The sequence below is a fragment of the Strigops habroptila genome, chromosome 6 (assembly GCF_004027225.2).
Source record: "Strigops habroptila isolate Jane chromosome 6, bStrHab1.2.pri, whole genome shotgun sequence".
NCBI lineage: Eukaryota > Metazoa > Chordata > Aves > Psittaciformes > Psittacidae > Strigops > Strigops habroptila.
In genome coordinates, this window is record NC_044282.2 from 56,046,400 (window position 1) to 56,067,196 (window position 20,797).

The window sequence follows — 20,797 nt, forward strand, 5'->3', positions numbered from 1 at the left end:
ACTGTAGTGCATCACTGACTCTGTATGGTTACTGTGACTGTATTTCTCCAAAATCTCCTGGGACTAGAATTTTAGTTCTTACAGACTTAATCCCTGTGATTTCTTTTGTGTGGTTTTTTTTTTTTTTTAAGTTAAAAATGTATTTTTGTAAAAACTGTTACCTGTAAATAGTTTGGGTCAGTGTTACAAACAAGGTGATTTTTAAAATGTTTTATTTTGATAAATGGAGTAAAAATATTTTGCTGTGTTAATGACTCCTACAATTCAGTTCTCTAACAGGTGACAGGAATGTTATTAGAAGCATAAAAAACCCCCAGGCACCATTAGCCTTCATTACCTCTAGGAGTTATGATTTGATGTTCCAATTCCTGCTTTCTAATAATGGTGAATTTCTGTTGCTTTTCCTCTCAGAATGCCAACAACATTGCAATGGGTCATCAGCAACCACCACCAGCTCCTGACCTTACTGCTTATCTTGTTCTTGTCCTATCCCAGCTGTTGCTCCTGAAGCAGCCAGCCTTGTGCTGTTACGAAAATCACAATTTAGCTCTGTAGATGGCTCTTTCTGGAAGAAAGGTCATGTGCAATGACTTGTAAGCACAGGAACGCAGTTTACACTTGAGCTCGGAACCCCTGGGTGCTTCTGCTCTGGATGTGTAATTTTGTGAAACCAGCTGTCCCAGTACCTGACACTCTGTGAGCATTTATCTTGAACCTTACACTAATTCACATGATTTAGCTTGAAGAGCATAGTCTGTCTCAGCTAATCTGGTTCAGCTCTTCAAAACTGGTCTCAGAGCATTTGTATTTGCTGCTCTGTTGGCAGAGCAGTAACACTTGTTTCAGAAACAGGAAACTTTTTTTAATGGGAAAACTAAACCGTGCTTATGCTGAGTGTCCAGTTGGCTCAGACATCTCTACTTCCCTGCTATAGCCCGCTGCTGAAGTCAAGCAGTTCTACAACTGGCCCCTCCCTACTCTGCAAAGAGAGAAGCAGCAGACGTGTTTGGAAGTGACAATGCAGCTAACGGGGCTGGGTGATACAAACCCACCTCTTGAACTGCAATTTAAAAAAGGAGCCAGGTTCAAGGCCAGGTAGGATGGGGCTTTGAGCAACTTGGTCTAGCGGAAGGTGTCCCTGCCTGGGGCAGGGGGTTGGAACTAGATGATCTTTAAGCTCCCTTCCACCTTAAACCATTCTGTAAGGCTCAGCAAAAGAAGTGGCTGTTTTCAGAAACACAAAGTCAGTGCTCAACCACGAGAGTCTGTACACTTTAAAACCTTCTGGAAAGGTTAACTTTATTGCTTTTATTGCTTATATGGCCTATGCATATAAAAAAAACCCCCAACTTGACAACCAATAATCTAAAGAGTAAATTCAAAGTAAATATTAAATTTCTCCATAATTCCTAGTGTGCAAAAGCCATTATTATTTTTTAAGCTCTTCGCTCACTTCTTTCCAAATTTTTTCCTCTATTTTTGAAGTATCATATTCTCGCAGCATATCAAACTCTAGCCAGGGCTTGCTCCACTTCTTTGCTTCTTTCATTGTTTTCTCAGGTAGCTCAAACTTTATTCCTTTTATGTTGAATTGTGGCCTTTCCCACCGTTTTGACCACGGTTTAGGTTTCATTCGTACCTGCAGCTAGGGTGAAAGATTAACAAATAAATACATTTTTAAACAACCCAAAAGGTATTAAAGTAATCACAATTTTGACTGTGAGCTTAGCAAAAGGTGAGACAAGCACTGCTCTAACAAGGAAATAAGAGAAAACAGACCAGTTTATCAGTGTTAAGGAACTACTACTTTACTCTGTTAGCCGAAAGGGAATTTTTTTTTGTGTCTACATGACTGTTGTCTTAGTATCTTGTGAAGATTTTTAATTAACAATCTTGATTTATTTATACAGGCTTTAAATTGACACATTAAGTAAAATTAAATCATCTTTTCAAGTTCTGCTCCTTATTAAGGAAAAAGAAGAATAGCCTGACTGGGAAAGGGAAGAATGATCACTCTCAGCTACTGAATTACCAGACAACACTCTTTAACAGGCTCTGCTGGTTTCTGGCTCTTCTCCCAGAATGCAGATTTTAGTTGTCTCTTCCAGTCTTACCTTCCTTCTGGACACCTCGCGCTTCCAAGTCCACAACCACATTACCACTAACATTTCTGTAAGAAGAGCTTTCCTCTCTGCACTGTGTTATGTAGAGGCAGGTGGAGGCCACCACTCCCTGCGTATCTTCAAAATTAACTATGCAGGATGGCAGGTATTCACATTTTCAACATTCTTTCACTACAGAAATGGCATAAAGACTCACCTTATTTTGTATACTTTTGTCACCCTGGTAACCTACATAGCACAGAGCTGTTTAACAGCCTGCCAGGCTAGCAGTCAGATATGAAAGTTACCTAAATGATCCTCCACTTTCCCTCTGAAATACGTGGCTCTTACCTTGTTTACAGGGATTTCTTCATGGGCCAAACGAGACACAGGTTTCATATTCATATCAAATGTACTATATTCAGGGAGAGCATCTCGCAGGTACATCAGGTTGTCATCCAGCCTCTTTTCCAGCTTTAGAACCTCTATCGACTGGATTCGAGGACTGTACAGTTCATAACGTATTTCAACACCTTGGAGAGAGAAAGTCTGGCTTACTCAAAAAAATTCATTAGAAATATTAACACCAAATGGGTATTCAGTGTTACACATTCCTATATTATTCAAGAACTGCTTTTTACTTATCAGAAAATTAAACATACAGCGCTATGTGCACGTGTGATTGTGTATGTGCATTGTGTCTGCACAGGCAAATGCCAATTTCCAAGTCAAGTCTTTGATAACAGAATGTTCTAAGAGACATGGGTGGCTTGGATTTAAGTAAGATGAGCTTGGGTTTCAAACTTTACTTCCTTTTGGTTACAATGGCTGTTACTTTTTAGCTCACTGTATGTGTAGTGTATATAAAGAGACACCCATCCCTTTCATATTTGGTCTCAGAGCATCAGTATTTGCCCTGCCCCCCATTTTGCATAAACCAGAATATGAACCTGTTAATAAGTGTTGCTAATCTGTTGCTTGTTAAACAGTTCACGTTCATGCAAATACACAGCGCTCAAACAGGGCTAGTATTTGCCTGGCTAGCAGAAGACTACCCAGGCTCAAATATAAGCACAACCATAGGGGGATTGCCTTCAGTCTTTCAGAACACAGATAGATAAATCACTAAATATAGACACAAAACTTACTAGGCAGCTCCATGCCTTCAATTATACAGTACATCAAGATCTCTCTGTGTACACTTTTAAACTTGCAGTATCCTTAGTAGGTAGATGATGATTTCACTTTCATCTACCGTCATCCTCTCCACAGACTAAATTTCTACACCAGATATTGCTTCACATACAACTCCAACATTTTTTTGCCTTAACTTTTCTAGCATAAGTAGTAATGGTAGGACAAGGGGAATGGCTTTAAACTGAAAGAGATTTAGATTAAATCTTAGGCAGAAGTTCTTCCCTGGGAGGGTGCTCAGAGAAGCTGTGGCTGCCCCATCCCTGGCAGTGTTCAAGGCCAGGTTGGACGGGGCTTGGAGCAACCTAGTCTAGTGGAAGGTGTCCCTGCCCATGGCAGGTCAAAACCCACCTTGATCTTCTATAACATTCCGAAGAACAAAGGTAGCACCAAGTCCTTTTCCCCCTCTTTGAATGCAGATGCCTACAAACCGGTTGGTTTTGTTATTGGCATACGGATCTGCAGTAGTAACAGCAAGGATGCTGCCTGCCAAAAAACAATACATGAAAATAAATAAGACTGTTCAAATACATACATACCAAAACATGGGAAGAGAGTCAGACAAAGCGCATGCATTCAGGTACATTCTGAAAATGTTTTATTTTCCTTGAAAACTGCCAGAAACAGAATAAACTTCTAACATGCCCTGACTTCATGTATGTTAAAGTGATTCTGCAGGTTAACTATGAAGCTTCTTCACCTTTGCACCTTCCCCTTTATCATGTACTTTTGACTATCCAAATTGAATACAAAGAATGTATTTTCCTTTCCTGAGCCTTACTGGTAAACCATATGCTGAAGTGCCAGGATTGAAAAAAGATGTAAGAAACTCATCAGTATTATATCTTTAATGGAAAACAGATGTAAAGATGAAATTACAATGCAAAGTAGTATGTACTGGAACGCATACTAGTTGATCTAACACACCTGACACTGTGATGTTCATGCTATTTAACAACATCTGACCACACTTTTTACACCCACCCCCCCCCCCAAACACTGATGAAATTATGAAAGTTTTAGTGCTGTTTGTTACTCACCAACATAGAACTCGGGGATGTTGAAGACTTTTCTTCTCTGTATCATATCCTTCCTTTCTATATAGAATTTAAAAGGATCTGTTCTCCCTCTGGGAGGTATAAATTCAGGGCTCAGGAACCTAGAAGAAAATTCAAACTTTTAAAAGTATGAACCAAAAGCATTTGCATAAAAAGTACCAGGGAAGTTCAAGTATTTGGCCTAAAAATTAGCCACCTGTTAACCACTGATAGCAGCTGCCTTTTCAGAGATATGAGCTGCAGTTCAGGAAGTTACCAATTTTATTGTGAGGTTTTGTTGTTGGGGTGGTTTTTTTGTTCACTTGTTTCATTCTTCTAAACAATTTTTCAAAACCAATAACAAATGCTGGTCTTCATCAGTTGACTGAAAGAGCTGAAGTTCAGTTACTGCTGTCACAGCTAAGGAATAGGTTATGTCACTGTTTAATTGTCATTCATGTGCCAGAACACTATTTAATGACGTTATAGTAACAGATATAGAACAATGTATTACCAGCTTTTACAAACCAATTCTACAGCAGACAGCACATAAATGTTCTTTTGTGTTAGAGAGGCTTAAAGGGACTCTTAAAACTACTTTCTGCTCCAATAAATTAAACCATGCCAAGGAATTTCCTCATGCCCTGGAACTCAAGTGCTGAGCTGAAGGCACACATCCTGACATGGTACTGGCCTGGGCCAAGGACTGTTTCCAACAGACCGTTTGGATGTGGTCACTCTGGTTTGGAAGGTAAGACTGCTTGGCCTCAGGGCTCAAGAATGAAGCTGGACACATCTAATTCACCAGCACAGATGTATCTTAAAAGTTCTGGATCTGGCCAGGAGAAAAGTGCCCAACACAGAAAAGGAGGACAAATGCAAATCTGCCTTACAAACCCTACAGGGGCTGCAGGGGGGGAGCAAAGGGCAATGTGTGTGGCAGCGCACAGGTTGTGGTTGGTGCTGCTGCCTAAACAACTTCAACCCTACTCATGATCTTCAAGGCTGCACAATCCTGGGAGAATAAAACATAATTTAAATGTGGCTGCCTGTCCTGCCACATCACACCCTGCGTTTCCCACAAGAGCCACACAGACTCTTCACTTCCTAAAGATGTTTCCATAAGCAGATCTTAAGACAGAGGGAAAATTTTTACAGTCTGATTTTTAACGCCTTCCCCACTCCTATACTGCCTACATGCTACGGGGTAGGTTTTTTTTGGGGCGAGAGGGGAAGATGACCAATAAAGTACTACCACTCTCCTTCCAGACACAGCTCTGCAGTTTTAACCACGGTGCCATTTAAAGCAACGCAAACGGGCTGAGGTGAAAACCAAACCACTCAGAACAAGAGATGCCTCGGGAGGGTTACCACTGACATCAGCTCCATTTCACAAACAGCAGCAGCTCACAGCTGATCTCAACGGCTAAGGCAAAGGCTGACACAGGACCCACGTCCCTGCTGCTATATGGAATACTGATGGGATGCATGCCTTTAGCAGAACCGCACACATTAACCCAAATCTGCAAAAGTGGTTATGCTACACAGTTTATGTTTCACAGCTTTCAGGAACTCTAGAACACAGCATTTTAAAGTGTTCTAAAACACGTTTCAACACAAACGGTCTTTATTACAAGTCTGAACATGCTTTTTGTGTAGGAGCACCCTGGAGGTTTAGGGAGCCGGTCACACGAGTCCAGCTCCCGCAGAACACGCGCCCTGCGGCATGCAGCAGGACCCCCCCTACCTCCTCTCCTCTTGCTGCTTCTGCTTGTCAACAATGACGGGCTTTGGAGGCGGCTGAAATTTTGCCGGCTTTCCATCGCTGTCCGTTCGACACCCCGAGGAAGAAAAACACCCTGTGAAAAATAAAACACTATCAAACTCCGTGTTCTCAAGTCGAGCCGCCCCAACAGCCGCGCAGTTCCAGTCCCGCTCCCGCAGGCCCGCGGCACCGCCACCCGGCCCCGCTCTCCGGCACACGGAGGGACAGGGGCAGGGGCAGGCCGCGGGCGGGCGGGCAGCGGGGTAGGGGGCGCGGCGGGTGCTCACTGCGGGACAAGGCGACCCGAACCGCGGCGCTCCGCGGCACCAGCCTCCCGCAGGCGGCTGCCATGACAGCTGCGGCCGCTGCTGGCCCCATGGCGCATGCGCGCGGCGCCGCTATGGCGAGCGCAGGCGGACAAACTGTCCCCGAGCGAGAAGCGCAGCTGTGGCCGCGCCGCTGCCCGCGGCGAGGTGTGGGGACGGACACGTCTCGGCTCCTGCAGGGCTTTCCCACCCCGACACCGGGCTGCGGGGCGGGCCGGCTCCTACGCGGGGAGGATTTCTGGGTGGGGGAGAAGTGTTCAAAGCCAGGTTGGACGGGGCTTGGAGCAATCTGGTCTAGTGGAAGGTGTCCCTGCCCATGGCAGGGGGTTGGAACTGCATGAGCTTTAAGGTCCCTTCCGACCCAAATCAGGCTGTGATTCTATGACCAAAAGGAGGACCAGAGAGCACCGCAGCCCTGAATCAGCCATGGAAGGGGAGGGCGGCAGTGCTGTGGTGGTGGGTTGCACTGCTGGAGCTGCCAGTGTGTCCCCGGGCTAACAGCGTCAGCGGGAACACAATGCAGGCACGCCCGAAGTAGTTCCTTGAGACATTGGCGGGCTCCAACACGGTTCATTAGTGCTGGTTTTGATGTGTGCAAGTGGTTATATGGTGTCCAGAAACCAGGTCTTGTGTGTTTTCGTGATAGAAAAGCTCAGCTAGTATTTTTCTAGGCTGGTGTTATCACTGTCTATAATTCAGACAACCTGCAGTCCCAGTGCGTTTACCATTGCTAGCTTAGAAATTGTGGTATACATTAGTGTTATGGAGCTACTTTTAGTATGTATCATGAGGGAAGAGGTGGGGTGGTCATGAGGGATGAGGGGAGATCATGAGGGGGCAGGAGGGGCGGGCAGGAGGGGCAGCCATGAGGGATGAGGGGAAATTGTGAGGAGACAGGAAGGGTGGCTGTGAGGGGTGAGGGGAGTACATGAGGGGAGAGCATGAGGGGTGAGGTGGGGTGGTAATGAGGAGAGATCATGAGGGGACAGGAGGGGCGACCATGAGGGGAAATTGTGAGGGGAGATCGTGAGGTGAGAGCAGGGGCTGCCATGGGCCGTGAGGTAACGGTTGTGCTCGATGATCCTAAAGGTCTTTTCCAACCTGGTTGATTCTGTGATTCTATGTGTGCTTCTGCCAGATTTCCGCAGGTATCAGTAGCAGTCTGGATTCAATTAGCGGCTACACAGGCAGGAGAAAAGTGAGGCTTAAATGCAGAGTGTGGAGCTATAAATAATGCCTCACTGTTTAAACTGCAGGGATTCACTTCAAAATATGCCTAACCTCATCAACTAATTATATCAATCGTGTTGCCTGTGATGTTCGCCGAGCCCCGTGTATTGGTGGCAGCTGATTCTGTAGCCTGCCTGAGCCCCGACATTAACAGGAGTTATTTTGTAGTTTGTGATCAGCTCTTTGGTTATTTAACTGCGCTTTAGAAGATGATAGGGTGTGCAGAAGACAAGTCGCAGTATGTCTTGGTAATAATCGGGGCATGGATAGGACACAAGAGGGCACTCTGACCCTTAAAATACCAAAAACTCGCCAACATCGAGGCACCACTTGAAGCAAAGGCTCCTTCTCAAGATTGTTCTTTTTCTTTTTTTTTTTTTTTTAAAGTTCTTGTCACTACCTAAACACTATGAAAAGGGCAGAAGAATGTATCCTACAGGGATGAGAAATAGAGCATATGGGGTAATTCCAGTAACTTCATGGTGATCAAGGAGGTCCCAAAACTGCTGTAAGGAAACATTTGATTTACAACTTGGAAAACTGTGAATTTGTGGCTCACAACTGTCTTTGAAGAAGAGAGTTGGGCGCTTTGGTGTAAGGAAGCCATTTACAACTCCCTGGCTGACCACTGCTGATTTCAGCCTAACAAGACCATCTTGACAGCCTGGAACTGCACTGAGCTCAGGGCTTCCCAAGTTACCGACAGGGAACCTCACTTCACTTGAGGTGCCCTACAGGGCCCAGAACCTTGCCCCTCACTGTGTGTCTAGTTCCTGTGTGGCCTGTTGAAGCACCCTGGTATCAAGGCACTGTTGATTTGCTTGGGTAAGCTAGTCAGGTATGCCCCAGCTTTCCATGCTTATGAAGCACAAGTGCAGGTTATTGAGGTAAACTAGCAGACAGCATTGCACTGAGAGATCGGGTTCACTCAATTATCCAGCTGGATGTGCTTCCATCTCCAGCCTATTTGAAAACCAAATCTCTTTTAGAATGGGCAACGTATTCTCTCTCAGGTCACCAGTATAACTGATGTCTCTTGGATGTATGTAGAAACACAATTCCTAGCTAAAGACTTCATTGAATGGTGGTTCTCCTCATTAAGGGAAAAAAAGCTGATGTTTAGGGACTACCCTGGGATGAAGGAGACCTGCCGTGTGTTTTGCTCCACCCTTTCTTTGTGACTCTGAGTCGGTTTGTTTTCTATGCTTAAGCTCAACTTTGTTGTAAGCAAAGCCTGAAGAACAGACCTTCTCAGACCATATGCTGCGTTTTGCCAGATAGGGAAAGGGTATATATTTCTCATGCGGAGATGCTCAACAGGCTGTTGGCTCAGAACGAGTTCAAAGACAGCTGCTTCAGATCTAGGACACACCTGGGTTCATAGGACACTGAGTGTGAGGTAAGAAACCCCAAAAATTGTTACCAACATTGGGGCAGGACTCTTGCTCTAAGTTGTGTGAACATTGGCAGGCTGCTTCCTGGCTTGAGCTGCCTTGTCTGCCTGCATCTAACTCATGGGACGCTCATGTCCCCATGAAGCCAGGGATGCAGTGCTTCAGTCCCGATATAGATGTGTGCATCAGCCTCTGCAGCACCAGAATAAGGGCTGTCAATATCACCATCTGAAACAGTCTGTACTGCAGTCTGAAATCCCACAGATTTCTTCCTAAACACCTAAGGCCGCATTGCAGCAACCCCAACACAGCTGTCTGTGGAGTGTCAGAAGGTGTGAGGAAGGGAGTGAATTTTCATGTTGCCCAAGGGAACTTGGATGTCTTTTTAGAGGAAACACAGGAGAAGATGGTAACACCTGCTCTTATTGTTATTATATCTCTAAACAGAAAGAGGGGCTGAGCTGCTCTGGAGATGTAGTTTGTTGTGCATTCAGGGTTAAGAAGAGGCAGTTGGATGTCCCCAGATTCCAAAAGAAATGGGGCTGGCTCATAGAGGGCCTTCCCCACCACATCCTCATCTGGGTGTGCAGAAAACCCTTGTGGTCATCTCTTTCATGAATGGGAATAAGCATTGGCTCAATACAGACCTCAAGTCTTGCCACAGTTTGTTTTCAGTTGGATTTGGAAACGGAAACATTGCTTTTGATAATTCTTTTTTTTTTTTTTTTAATGTTACTTTGGCATTTGTTAGCTCAGGAGTGAAGCTCCTTCCCCTGACATTTATGCAACAGTGTGGCACAAATGCATCTCTTATTCTCTTGCTTCTGTTTTGTGGGTTTGTACAGTTGTAACACCAGGGACATAGCCTGGAAGTGATCCTTGCTTACAGAGGCATCACTCAAATGTCAGAGTGGGAGGAAGAAGGTCTATGGGGTGAATTCCCTCAAGCATTCAATATACCCTTACTGCTAGGAGATGTTGGGCTTCTGAGGGTCTCCTGAGATGCTTTTCCAGTGGAGGAATGGAGGCCCAAGGAAGCTAACTGGAAGGACAAGGACAGACTCTAATGTGCAGTAGCTCCACTGCTCCATGGCTTGCATGGTGACATCTTCCCGAGAAAAGCATCCCAGAGTCTGCTTTTGTCCTAGCCAGGTCGTGCCCTTTACAGAACAACCATCAAGCCAGTCGTAGTTGCTGTAGCCTTACCAGTGGCTGGTGGAACAGACATAGCTCCCTTTGGACTGAGCAGCCATGTATATCACACAGTCCAGGAGTATCTGAATCCTTCAGGCTCTCTTGCAAAACCAGGTCTGCACAGGCACAAGGCAGTGCCTGGATTCCCCTGGGTCCTATTTATCCCAGGTATCAAACCAGCTCTATAAACTATGCTATAAAGTTTTGATTATAGTGGATTTTATTAGAATATTTAAACAACCTGATGGTGGCTCTAGTCTTTCTGGAAGCTTCCCTTTAATGAGACATGAGTTGTTAGTTTAATGTGAGTTGACCTTGCTGAAACTTAGTAATTGGAGATATCCCAAAATGTTGCTTAAAATAACCTAAGGTGCCAGACCCTTCTGGCTTGAACAGCTGTTCATTAAGGTGGCCATCAAGCATCCACAATTGCATTTTCTACCTTACTGTAGAGCAAGCGAAGAGGAGGAGATCTGTTCTGCAGACACAGCATCCTAGCACTGTACTTGGAAAAGTGATGGACTGGAAAATCTTCAGCTCACTCTGTCAAAACACCCCCAGGCCTTCATTGTTTTGGAGCGTACATCCTGTTGGAGCCACGTGTGTGCAGTTAACCCTGCCAGACCAACTGCAGGTTCTCTCCTTTGCAATTGCTGGAGGAGTGATCACATCTACTCCCCTGAGCCTGAGTCTCCTGGAGGGCCTCTGGCAATGGGCATAAGCTTCCATGGCACATCACCAGTGTGTTCATGCACACCTATTTTCTTCTGTTTCCTTCTCCTTTTGTTGCATTCCTGCCTTGAAGCATAAATAATCATTGTATCACCTTTATGGGAGAAGAAAAAAAAGAGGTGTCAATGATTTCTCTCAGGGTGCAGGCGATATATGAAATATGAACTGGTCTGTTGGCAACTTTGCTAGTGCCTTGGTAGATACTGGCCCTATGTTCAGAGTCAGAAGTGTCTTTAAATTCCTCTTGGAATCTGTGTGGTTTTCAGATCATGGAGAATTTAAGATGTGACTGGCTTTGCAGCTTCTCTTGGGGTTTTGGCCCTTAGTTGTGTCGGCACTCAGTACTGAGTTCCCTGTCGGTGCCTGGCACCCTTACAGAGTACAGAAGGGACAGCAACACTGGCTTACTTTGGCATGTGTGAAACACTCCATTCTCCTAATTTTCTGATTGACTCAGACATTATTAAAAGAAATTGAATCTAATGTGGAAGCCAACGTTGAAATGAATCTGAAGTCTGCGTGGAAGACAGATACAGTGTTGCTTCAGAGGTTAAATGAGTCAGACATCCTGAGTTTGGAGGGGGTGAAGTGTGTGACAAGGTATGATTAAGTTCAGTAAAGAGTGTCAGAGGCCTTTCACTTATGCAGTGAATTCTTGGGTCTTCTTGAGTCCGATATGGGTCCAGATGCCGACAGGTGCCTGTGTCCCTGAGTTTCTATAGTGTAAGTGATGGAGGGTGGCTCTCTGGAGCCATTTTACAGAAAGCTGCACCAGAAACACCATCAAACAAATAACTCATTGACCAGTCCAGGCAGCATCTTCAGTACTTACATCAAACTGAAAGACAACTCTTGGGTTGGGAGCATCTGCCTCATTCCAGAAATTGGAGGTACTGTCCTTCAGAAACAGTCTGGAACATCTCAAAAACCTAAAGAGAGCACTGAGTTGAATGTCCCCATCTTGTTTCCTGAGATGCTAAATAAATTAATAAATAAATGAGGAGGGGGAAAAAAAAGGGGATTATGAAAGAAATCCCATTGATCTTGAAAGGCAAATGTAATCTAAAGACTGATGGGTGAACTCCCAGGTACCTTTACATTTCATAGAGTCAATATTTGTTCTTTCTCTATTTATAACCCCATTACTCTCTCTAGGTGGGCAGGAGATTTCAGAAGGGGACCATTTGTTCTTCTTGATTAATGCATTAATGCTAGTGGTTTGTCATAGTAAATTATACCTATTATCACAACCTGCTCATGCAGAAGAAAAGGCAAGACAAAAAATTATGATCAAATTGCTCTAAGTCACAGCTTCTCATAGTTTTAAACAAAGCAATCCAACTTCTGCTATTCATTACTGTATGAACAGTGACTAAACTGAGAAGAAAATGAGATCCAATATCCTTTGTTTTGCAAAAATGTTTTAGAAATCATAACCTTGTTTTCCACTACACTGCTTCAACTGCATGCAGTATTATCACGTGAAGATAGGTGGGAGAGAGAAACTGCTGCTTTGTTTTATACCTGATATATCTAATCCAGCTTCCCCTGGATTCACAGCAGGGCTTTCACCTGGGAACTGGGCTTTGTGTCTCTGCCTCCTCCTCCACAGAAGCAGCAGTATCTATGGACACTGGCTTTCTAAACCAGCTGAAGAAGCCCTCAGCTCTTCTAAGTATTCATAACGCCATTTGCGGCAATCTTCTTTTGGTGAAAAACAAACTGCCTCATATCAGCAATTAGAACTGGGACTCCTTTTAATGAACTCAGCTGACCTTTCTTTAATGTCAGAAAGTACATTTTGCAGAGGGATGCTTATGTGGAGGCAGCTAGTGTGCTCTGTCGAGGTAGATTCAGTGAGCTGAAAAGAGATTATTTTACCTGTCACTGCAGGGAAGAAGGTGGTTTGCCTAGTTATGTGCATCCAAGATGGGGTTGGCAAGTGAAGCGAGAAATTACCACCAGTGTTGTAATAAATAGAAAAGATTCTCCATGGGCAACGGCATCTCGGGTTGAGAATGACTAGGGAAGGGCTGTGCATGTAATAGCACCCAGGGGATAACTGAGGGAGCAGAGGACAAGCACCAGGGTGTTGGACAGGGGTAGGCTGGGAGGGTGTTGCTGGCTTGTCAATCTGTTGCGAATTACAGGTCCAGCAAAAATGGAAAAGGTGTTGGAAGCTCTGTGGGCTTTAGTCCCTTTTTATCTCAGCTGAGGTGTTTCTGAGGCAAGTTACTTGTGTACATAAATGCCACATTTCATACCAGTCTTATGTAGTTCCCCGGTGATTGCAACCACTAAGTTTATGATTAGCATACGCACACAGCTCTGCGTGTAATGCTGCTGCCAGTCCAGACAGTGCCTAGCGGTGTGAACTCAGACATCTGCAAAGCTCTTGTAAGCCACTATATAGTCTCCTTCCTTCCTCTGCATTCTTTGTAGCTTACTTTGGTCCAGTAAGTATTGTTACTGCATTAGGTATCAGGGATGCGTCTTTAAGCCAGGTGCCCAGAGACAGTAAATGCAGTAGAGTATGAGCTTTCTGCAGTGGGAAGTGTCTCTTGCCCTAGAAGCAAGTTAGCTGGAGTTCCCTAATGCTAAGTGTTGTGGCTACAGAGTGCAAAGGTTTGAATGGCTTGAACTTCAATGCCATTGTAAGTTCCTTAAGCTGCTTTAGATGACGTAGTCCAGCACTGTCTGTAATGCCTAGCACACCTGGACTTCGTCACTGGACAGTCTCTTGAGATTGTTGTAAAACAAGTAATAGGCCATATTGTTGTCCTGAATACTTAAATGCAGGTGGAAGCATACAGTTACTCTTGAAAGAGTCCTTTCAAATAGAGAAGATTAAAAAAAAAAAGGCAAAGAAACTGTATTTTTAAGCACACGTGAGAGGAAAATGTAAACCCATTCTTTCTGCAAATGGCAGATCTAATCCATTGTTGAATTTGCACTGATGCAAATTTTACCCATTCAGCAGAAAGGCATTTCCTCTGATTCCCTTTGATTTCTCACCAGTTTGTGATCTGTAAGCCAGAGGTTTTTGTGTGATTTGCTGTCTGTACAAAAACAAGGAAATACCCTGTGCCCCTAGGCAATGATAAGCTTGAGGTGAAAGCTGATCTGTCTAAGTCATGCTGGAAAGAGATTTGCTGACTGTATGTTCCTCACATGTTCTTCAGCTTTGCCATCCATTAGGCCTATCCTTTAATAAAAGGAACATTAAAAAGTGTTAAGCTTCAGTGAAATCACTTGCCTGCAATCTAGAATTGTCCAAATCCATCCCAGATGTGAGGATGGAAGGGACAGAGGGAGATGGTTCACTCTCACAGGAGAAGACAGCTCTGGCCCTGAACTAGGGAAGCCAGTAAGGTTTTCTTCATTGGCTTCACCAGCTCGAACATGAGTGCATTCTGTGCTGAACACCCCTGTAGGAACGGTCTGTCCTGCTGACCTCTGTAGCACAGCAGGTAGAAGCCTAGGCTGTATGTAGCTGTGCTGGAGTCTGGAGGTGGACTGCAGAATGCACTCTCATTCCTGGGCAGCTGTAATCAGGCTTGCCTAGGTAGCAAGATGGAGAAGACAGTAACGGTCTGATCTGGGTCCTGGGTTATTTATTCACTCCTTAGCCCATGCCACTGTGTCTTCACCATGACTATTAAGAACTTCTGAAACACTGGTGGGCCTCTTAGCACACATCATCTGGCCATGTTCATGCTATCAAACTCCGAAGCAGGATTCCTTCCTGGCTGTTGGGAATGGCCAAAGTTCCTGCTGACCCCCAAGCCATGCTCAGGAACTGCCTGGATGGACAGTTGGTAGGGAAAGAGAAAATAAAAGAGAAAAATATAGTGGAGATCAAGATTAAAAGGGGTCTGTAGCCTGAAGTGACTCTTGCCTGTGTAGCAGCAGGATGGAGACAATTCTCCCTTGGTTACCATAGGTGAGATAAGAGAAAACACATACTGCTCACACTGAACCAGCTGGGATGTCTCTGCTCTTCAAAGCAAAGACCATCTAGGTCAGGTGTAAAATTCAGCCTCTTATCTAACAAGCATTCCCAGAGAGCTACAGAATATACAAAAGGAAAGGTAGCAGTGGCACAAAAAATAATGCCAGTACATACCATCATCCAATTGATAGAGAAATCTTCCCAGGAAAACTGTTAGGAGAGAACAAATGAGTTGGGTCAAGTGGGAGAGTAGTTTCACATTACAGGTATAAGAAGACAGTATGCCTGCATAGCAAAAAAGTCTCAGAGAACAACATCCAAACAAGCAGGACAGATAAAACACAGGGGAAAGGAAGGATCCAATTTACAGCTGAGGAACTCTGATCCTTGAAATCCTTGTCCCTTGAAATTCTCATGTTACTCACAGTGGAGTACAAAGATGAAGTATAAAGATGACTACAAATCTCTGCAGTTCTAGTACCGTAATTAACCCGAGAACATTTTGTGCACAAGGCACCAACTGAACCCAATCAATCGGATACACTGGTTCCAGATAAAGCACCAGACTGTAGAGTATCCTCTAACACAGAGCATGCCATCACTGTACTAAGGAGAATGCCAGCTGAGAGAGGTTTCAACACCAATTACTCAGTGCAGACATGAGGAGAAAGTTCAGCTTTGTTGTGGATCACTCTGGAGTCTCCAAGTATTTTATTTTTGACATTTTTGCTCATGGGAGGATTTTGCATCACTCTGTACAACATCTCCCAGGCTTCTAGTGAGATAGATAAGAGCATCACTTGCAGCCTTTGCTCTAAATGGAAGTATGTTAAAGCAACACCCCTACTCCAAACCTGTCCCAGTATGAAGCAAAGTCCCCCTGGTTTTGTATTAGTTTTGTAAACTGGGGTGATTGAGTGACACAGAATGTGAAAACTTCAAAGGCTTATCGGTGTGAATATTCTGCACAGCTGTTGTGCAACATTGAATATGGAGACAGGGGAAGATCTTACTTGTGTGATACTCGGTGTTGTATTGCAAAACTGCATTATGAGAAGTCCTGTGCCTTCAAATTGGTGAAAGCAAACAGGGTTTACTTCCATGAGTAAACCCATCTCTTTCCATAAGACACTCCTAGGGGAAAGATTAAAAAACCAAAACAGAACAAAAAGCTGTACTGTGCTGGGAAGCTTTGCTGTTTTATGTTTGAAGGTCTGTCCACCCAGTTTAGATGGATTTCTATAGGCATAAATGCATATATACTTTGTCAATAATTTACGTTCATTTAGAAGGAGGCAATGTGGCCAAGTGAAAAAGCTCTAACTGAACTTAAAAATTAAAAGTACTTAATCTTTTTGCATCTCTGACAGTTCCCCCTGGCTGATCCTGAAAAAGTAGTGACCTCAAATGTATGACTCGGCTTTGCCCATGTGTGAAATGGCAGAATGCAATGGGGCTCTTTTGGAGAGTGCTTTGAGATCTTCTGGAAAACACAGTAAGAAGTAAGTAATGTTACTAGGGTTCAAGAAACAAGACTACTTCTAGCACACTCATGCAAATAAACCCGCTTGTGACTGTGTAAAACATGGCTTCAACCCTACAAATGGTTCTCTAGCTGAAACCTAATCCTGGTACAGCTCTTCTGCTGAAGAAGGGTTTAGCCAGCAAAGTAGGCATTAGTGGTGCAGGGTCAGAGACAAAGAGGAAAGCATTGCCAAAAATCAGCCCTAGAAGGAAGCAAGATCAGCTCTTACAGCATTAAACTGGAAGTCATCCTAACTGGGTCCATTCCTGATCACCATTTATAAACTGGGTGATGTTGGGGTGGCAAAATTGGATGACAGATTGCTTCACTGCTCACTCAGTGCGTCAGTTTCCCCAGTTGCAGTTGTACTTAACTGCTTTTAAAGCACTTTTTGGTAATTTGCATGCATGTTTCAGACATTACAGGTTTATGTGTAGCAGGAGAAGGAAAGGGTCTGCAGGAGAGAGGAATATGGGAGGGGAAAGAACATGCACTTAAGTATCATAGTGAAAAAGGAAGAGCGAGGTACAGTTGTTAAGCATCCTGGACTAAAGTTACACTGGGATTCAGGTGCCTAACTCATAGGTTAGCTTTGGCTGGAGAAGTACCCCAGGAGGTGGGACTTGTTTGTGTGCCTGTTTCTGGTTACTGCAGTGGAAGCTGAGATGTGCTGATCTCAGGCCTAGGCTCTGTGTACAGAACTAGGTGCTATGGATGTATTTGCTTCTTAAGCTGGACACGTAGACCCCATGTACTTTTTGCCATGATCAGGAAGTTATTAAAACCCAACTCAGGCACAAGGATCTGGGTGTTCCAGAGGGAAGAAGTGTTTTTAAGTACACCCAAATGCTGCATCTAAAAAAAGAATCAGTCATTCTCCATAGTTACTCTGTGGAGAGAAAGAGACCAAATAATCATTCCTCCAAGCTAAGATGTAATGCTGAACTTCATCGGTACTGGCTTACACCTGCTTGTGGGTGGCTCTAGGGACAAGGGATCCAAGAAATTGTGTATCATCATATGCATTATTACCTATCCCCAGGAGACATATTTGAAGGCATGGCTGGATTTCAAGGGCTGTTACTCCTAAAAACAAAGATCCATATTGGTGTCCCCTTGATTCATGTTTACCCCATGAGACTACCCATGACAGAAAGACCATCCTTTGTCTGTTCTGCAGCTGGGACAGGTGGCCTCTTTCTGTTTGAAAAACACAGCTGATGTTCCCACAAGCTCTAAGGAATAAGGGCATTATGGAGATGGGCTTTAACTGATTTGTCTGCTTCTCAAAGGCTGATACATATGTATTTATTTGTTTATTTATCGAGAGCTGCTTTCTGCTTTCCTTTCGGAAGGCATCTTTACAAAGTTGCTTAAAAACAAAGCCCTCACATGACACTGATGTAAACTTCCTCCCCACTGGTTTGACTGTATTAACAATAACCTAAAGGGCTGCTCGAGCACGCTTCCCATGTTTATCCTTAAACCCTTCGCCACCAGAGTTTTTTTTCTTCCTGGTATACTGAGTCAGCCAAACCTAATTACTGTTTAATCAGTAAAATCAACACCTGCTAACAGGGTGGGCTCTTCTCAGCAAATAGTGCTTCCCTTTTCCAGAGGGCTGATGAATTTCCAAGGGCCCTATTGTTTCTTTGTCCTGCTGATAAGCAGCTTTGACTGATAATCTGGTAATGGGTATGGTTATCTCATGCCTATAAGGCAAAAGTGGTGAATCTTCCCCTTAGCAAGGGCAGCAGAACTAGGTGAGACAAGAATTATACATAGATGCTAGGAGCCAATTGTCCTGTTCTTTTCTCTAAAACTTTAGTCAGCTCCTGAAAGCATGGGTCAAAGAAGTCTGGCATGCGGGATTAAAGTTTCTGGTGAATAAAGAGTAAGGCAGCCCATAGAAGTTCCTGGTCTTTGATCTTGTTTAAGCAGCCCTCTGGGAAAAGGTAAAGTGGCAGGATTGTCTGCAGATAGGAGGGACTGGGTCTATACAGAGCCTGCAGGACCTTAGGGTATGTCTATGCTGTCAGGTCAACCCAGAGCCAACACTCAAGAGGTGACTCATCTGCACCTGTGCTGTGGATCCTCAGTGTGTGAAGAGCTGTTTGTGGGAAGGAGGGTTGCTTAGATGCAATTCAGGCCAGACCAGCCTCTGCTTCATGTGGTCTGGGCAGATGGATCATGGACAGGATTCAAGCTCAGACTCAAGATTTCCCACACTACGCTCATCCTCAGTGTGGCTGCTTGGAACTTGAGCAAGAAGTGGCAATATGGACAGAAAGCAAATGCGACCATAGGGCTTACAGCTCCCTTTGGGAGGGATCACACAGATCATCCCAGGACAGATTTCTGGTGGAAACAGTGACTGTAGTAATCATGGCAGCACTCTTGAGAATGTCTTTCACATGTAACCTGACAGCCGGCCTGATTTTTGTCTCAGAACAGCTGAAACATTGTTAGAAATTTCAGCAAAGAAACTCTTTACAAGTGCACTCTGCTCTGAAAGAAAACAACCCAGGCCTTTGGGTTAAAGTCTCTTACACTTGTTTTCAGCTCTAAGGTGAATGTTCTTTGCAAGTTTCACTTAATTCCATGTGAATGAACAGGACAGAGGAGTAAAAACCAGTTGTGGTATTCCTCAGATGTTCCCATTTGGGTTATTTTTGCTGGATAGAAGATGCAGCTTTATTTAGCAGCTGTGCATGTGCCTGGTTCCATCTCCGCTTCCCTCAGCCCCACACAGTGCTGCTCCATAGGTTTGTGTATCTGTATATACAGGCTGCGAAGTGGCTGGTGTTGGTTTTGATGAAAACTTAGATGAAAACTATCCCCTGCTCTCTGCACTGACACTCAACCTCTGCTCTAGCCTAGGTATGTTGGTTATGTCCATTATTTATACGCAAACCTATGCCTGGGCTGCAGTTAATGCTGATGACCAAAGCCCAGGATCTCCTTCCTGAGACAACATGTCCAGGGAGAACAGGGTCCACCAGTCCAGTCCATCTCTGTGTCCCCAGAGCTCAGCTCAGTCCTTCCAAGTTAGCGTGGCTGGTTTGATGCTGCTGGGGTATGGATGAAGATGAGGCAGCATCAAGTACCAGGTAAGCTGGAGCTTTCCTTTAACTCTGCAGGGTGAGCGGTGCTTGAGTTAGCAGCTAGTTGCAAGTTAAAGTAATTGCTATGGAAGGAGACCGGTCTGCTGGGCCTGAACACCACAGGTTAAGACCTGCATGGATATCCTCATGCAGTCTGATGGAGGGGAGAGGGTCCAGTGGGATAGAGGGGGGCTGGCATGGCTGGCTGCTGCCAAAAGGAAGGAGGATTTTGGATATGTGGGCTGACACCAGTCCCATCCTGCAAGGAGGAGGGTTTGATCCCTGGGCCTGTGCAAAGTCTCCTCCACTGTAGGATCACTCTCAACAGTGGGCACAGCTGAAGAGTTGTCCTGTCACCAGCCTGGCAGGACACCACTGCTCACACTGATTTCAGCAGCTACAAATACCCATCACTCCAAAAATGCTTGTGAATCCAGACACTTCATTTTGGGCTGCCTCCTTTGAAAATACTGCCCATCCTTCTGTCTGTCTGTCTGCACCAGACAGACAAGATCCCTGGGTATCTAAACCCACAGCAGCTGGGCTTCTCCAAACCAGGTCCCCCCAGAACAGCCCCCCAGATTCTTCCCCTTAACAGCTTGTGATTCTGCTGCTGGACAGCTGCACAGTAACAGTCTGCAGCAAATTTGGGTGAAGCGATGGCTTTTAGGACCCTGGGACCTCCGCCAAGGCTCAGGTAGGTCTGGCTCATTCGTCAGCCTCCCTCAGCCGGGATTCATTCACTCCCAGGGATGTGTGTGTGTGTGTGCTGAGCGCCTTTCCTTCCCCGCTGCTTCTAAGCGATGGGACTAACGCTGTTCTCCGGGCAATGAGGAGTACTGGATTGGGGCGGAGAGCACTTTCTTTTTCTCTGGAAGAAAACAAGCCTTGAGGATACTTAAGGATGTGCTGCCCAGATGTGTCTCCCACCTCCACCTTCCTCGTAGGACTCATGTGCTTGACAGCTTTCAGCAACTTTGCAAAGACTTCTGCGGACTTCTCAGGTAGGGGAGAAGCGCTGATCCTTTCGTACACTGGACGGCTGCTTATGGATGGGAGCTCTTATTACAGTGTTCAGGAGCAGCTCAGGGAAAGTGGATGTGAGCAGATCTGGGGTAGTTAAGTGGGGAGTAATTTTAATCCTTTAAAAATAAGCTGATGAAAAGCATCTTCTGTAAGAGGATTTTGAGTTTGTTAAAAGCCTTTTTCAATAACCCTTCACAGAACTGTTTCAGCAGAGTT

The 20,797-nt window shown here is 44.8% G+C and overlaps 2 protein-coding genes across 2 annotated transcripts in view; one reads left to right on the forward strand and one right to left on the reverse strand.

The window, feature by feature from the left end:
* Nucleotides 1–195: 195 nt before the first annotated feature.
* On the reverse strand, nt 196–6,491 carry MRPL19 (mitochondrial ribosomal protein L19). Its single transcript, XM_030490318.1, has 6 exons — nt 6,386–6,491; nt 6,081–6,192; nt 4,337–4,455; nt 3,648–3,782; nt 2,454–2,635; nt 196–1,645 (listed from the first exon to the last, which is right to left on the reverse strand). Exons 1-6 carry the CDS (start codon nt 6,474–6,476, stop codon nt 1,430–1,432), a joined length of 855 nt encoding a protein of 284 aa, XP_030346178.1. The 5' UTR covers nt 6,477–6,491; the 3' UTR covers nt 196–1,429.
* Nucleotides 6,492–20,443: 13,952 nt separating this feature from the next.
* The window catches only part of EVA1A (eva-1 homolog A, regulator of programmed cell death), a 208,311-nt gene continuing 207,957 nt past the window's right edge, over nt 20,444–20,797 (forward strand). Inside the window, exon 1 of the mRNA XM_030490823.1 lies at nt 20,444–20,559. Within this exon, the coding sequence (XP_030346683.1) occupies nt 20,460–20,559 (100 nt within the window). The 5' untranslated portion in view covers nt 20,444–20,459. The remainder of the gene's footprint in view (nt 20,560–20,797) is intronic.

Coding starts and splice junctions, on each gene's coding strand:
- MRPL19 (XM_030490318.1), bottom strand. CDS start 6,476: ATGGGGCCAGCAGCGGCCGCAGCTGTCATGGCAGCCGCCTGCGGGAGG. Junction 4,456..6,080: donor AAGCAGCAAGAGGAGAGGAG/GTAGGGGGGGTC, acceptor ATTTTCTTCTAG/GTTCCTGAGCCCTGAATTTA. Junction 2,636..3,647: donor GAATGTTATAGAAGATCAAG/GTGGGTTTTGAC, acceptor TCTCTCTCCAAG/GTGTTGAAATACGTTATGAA.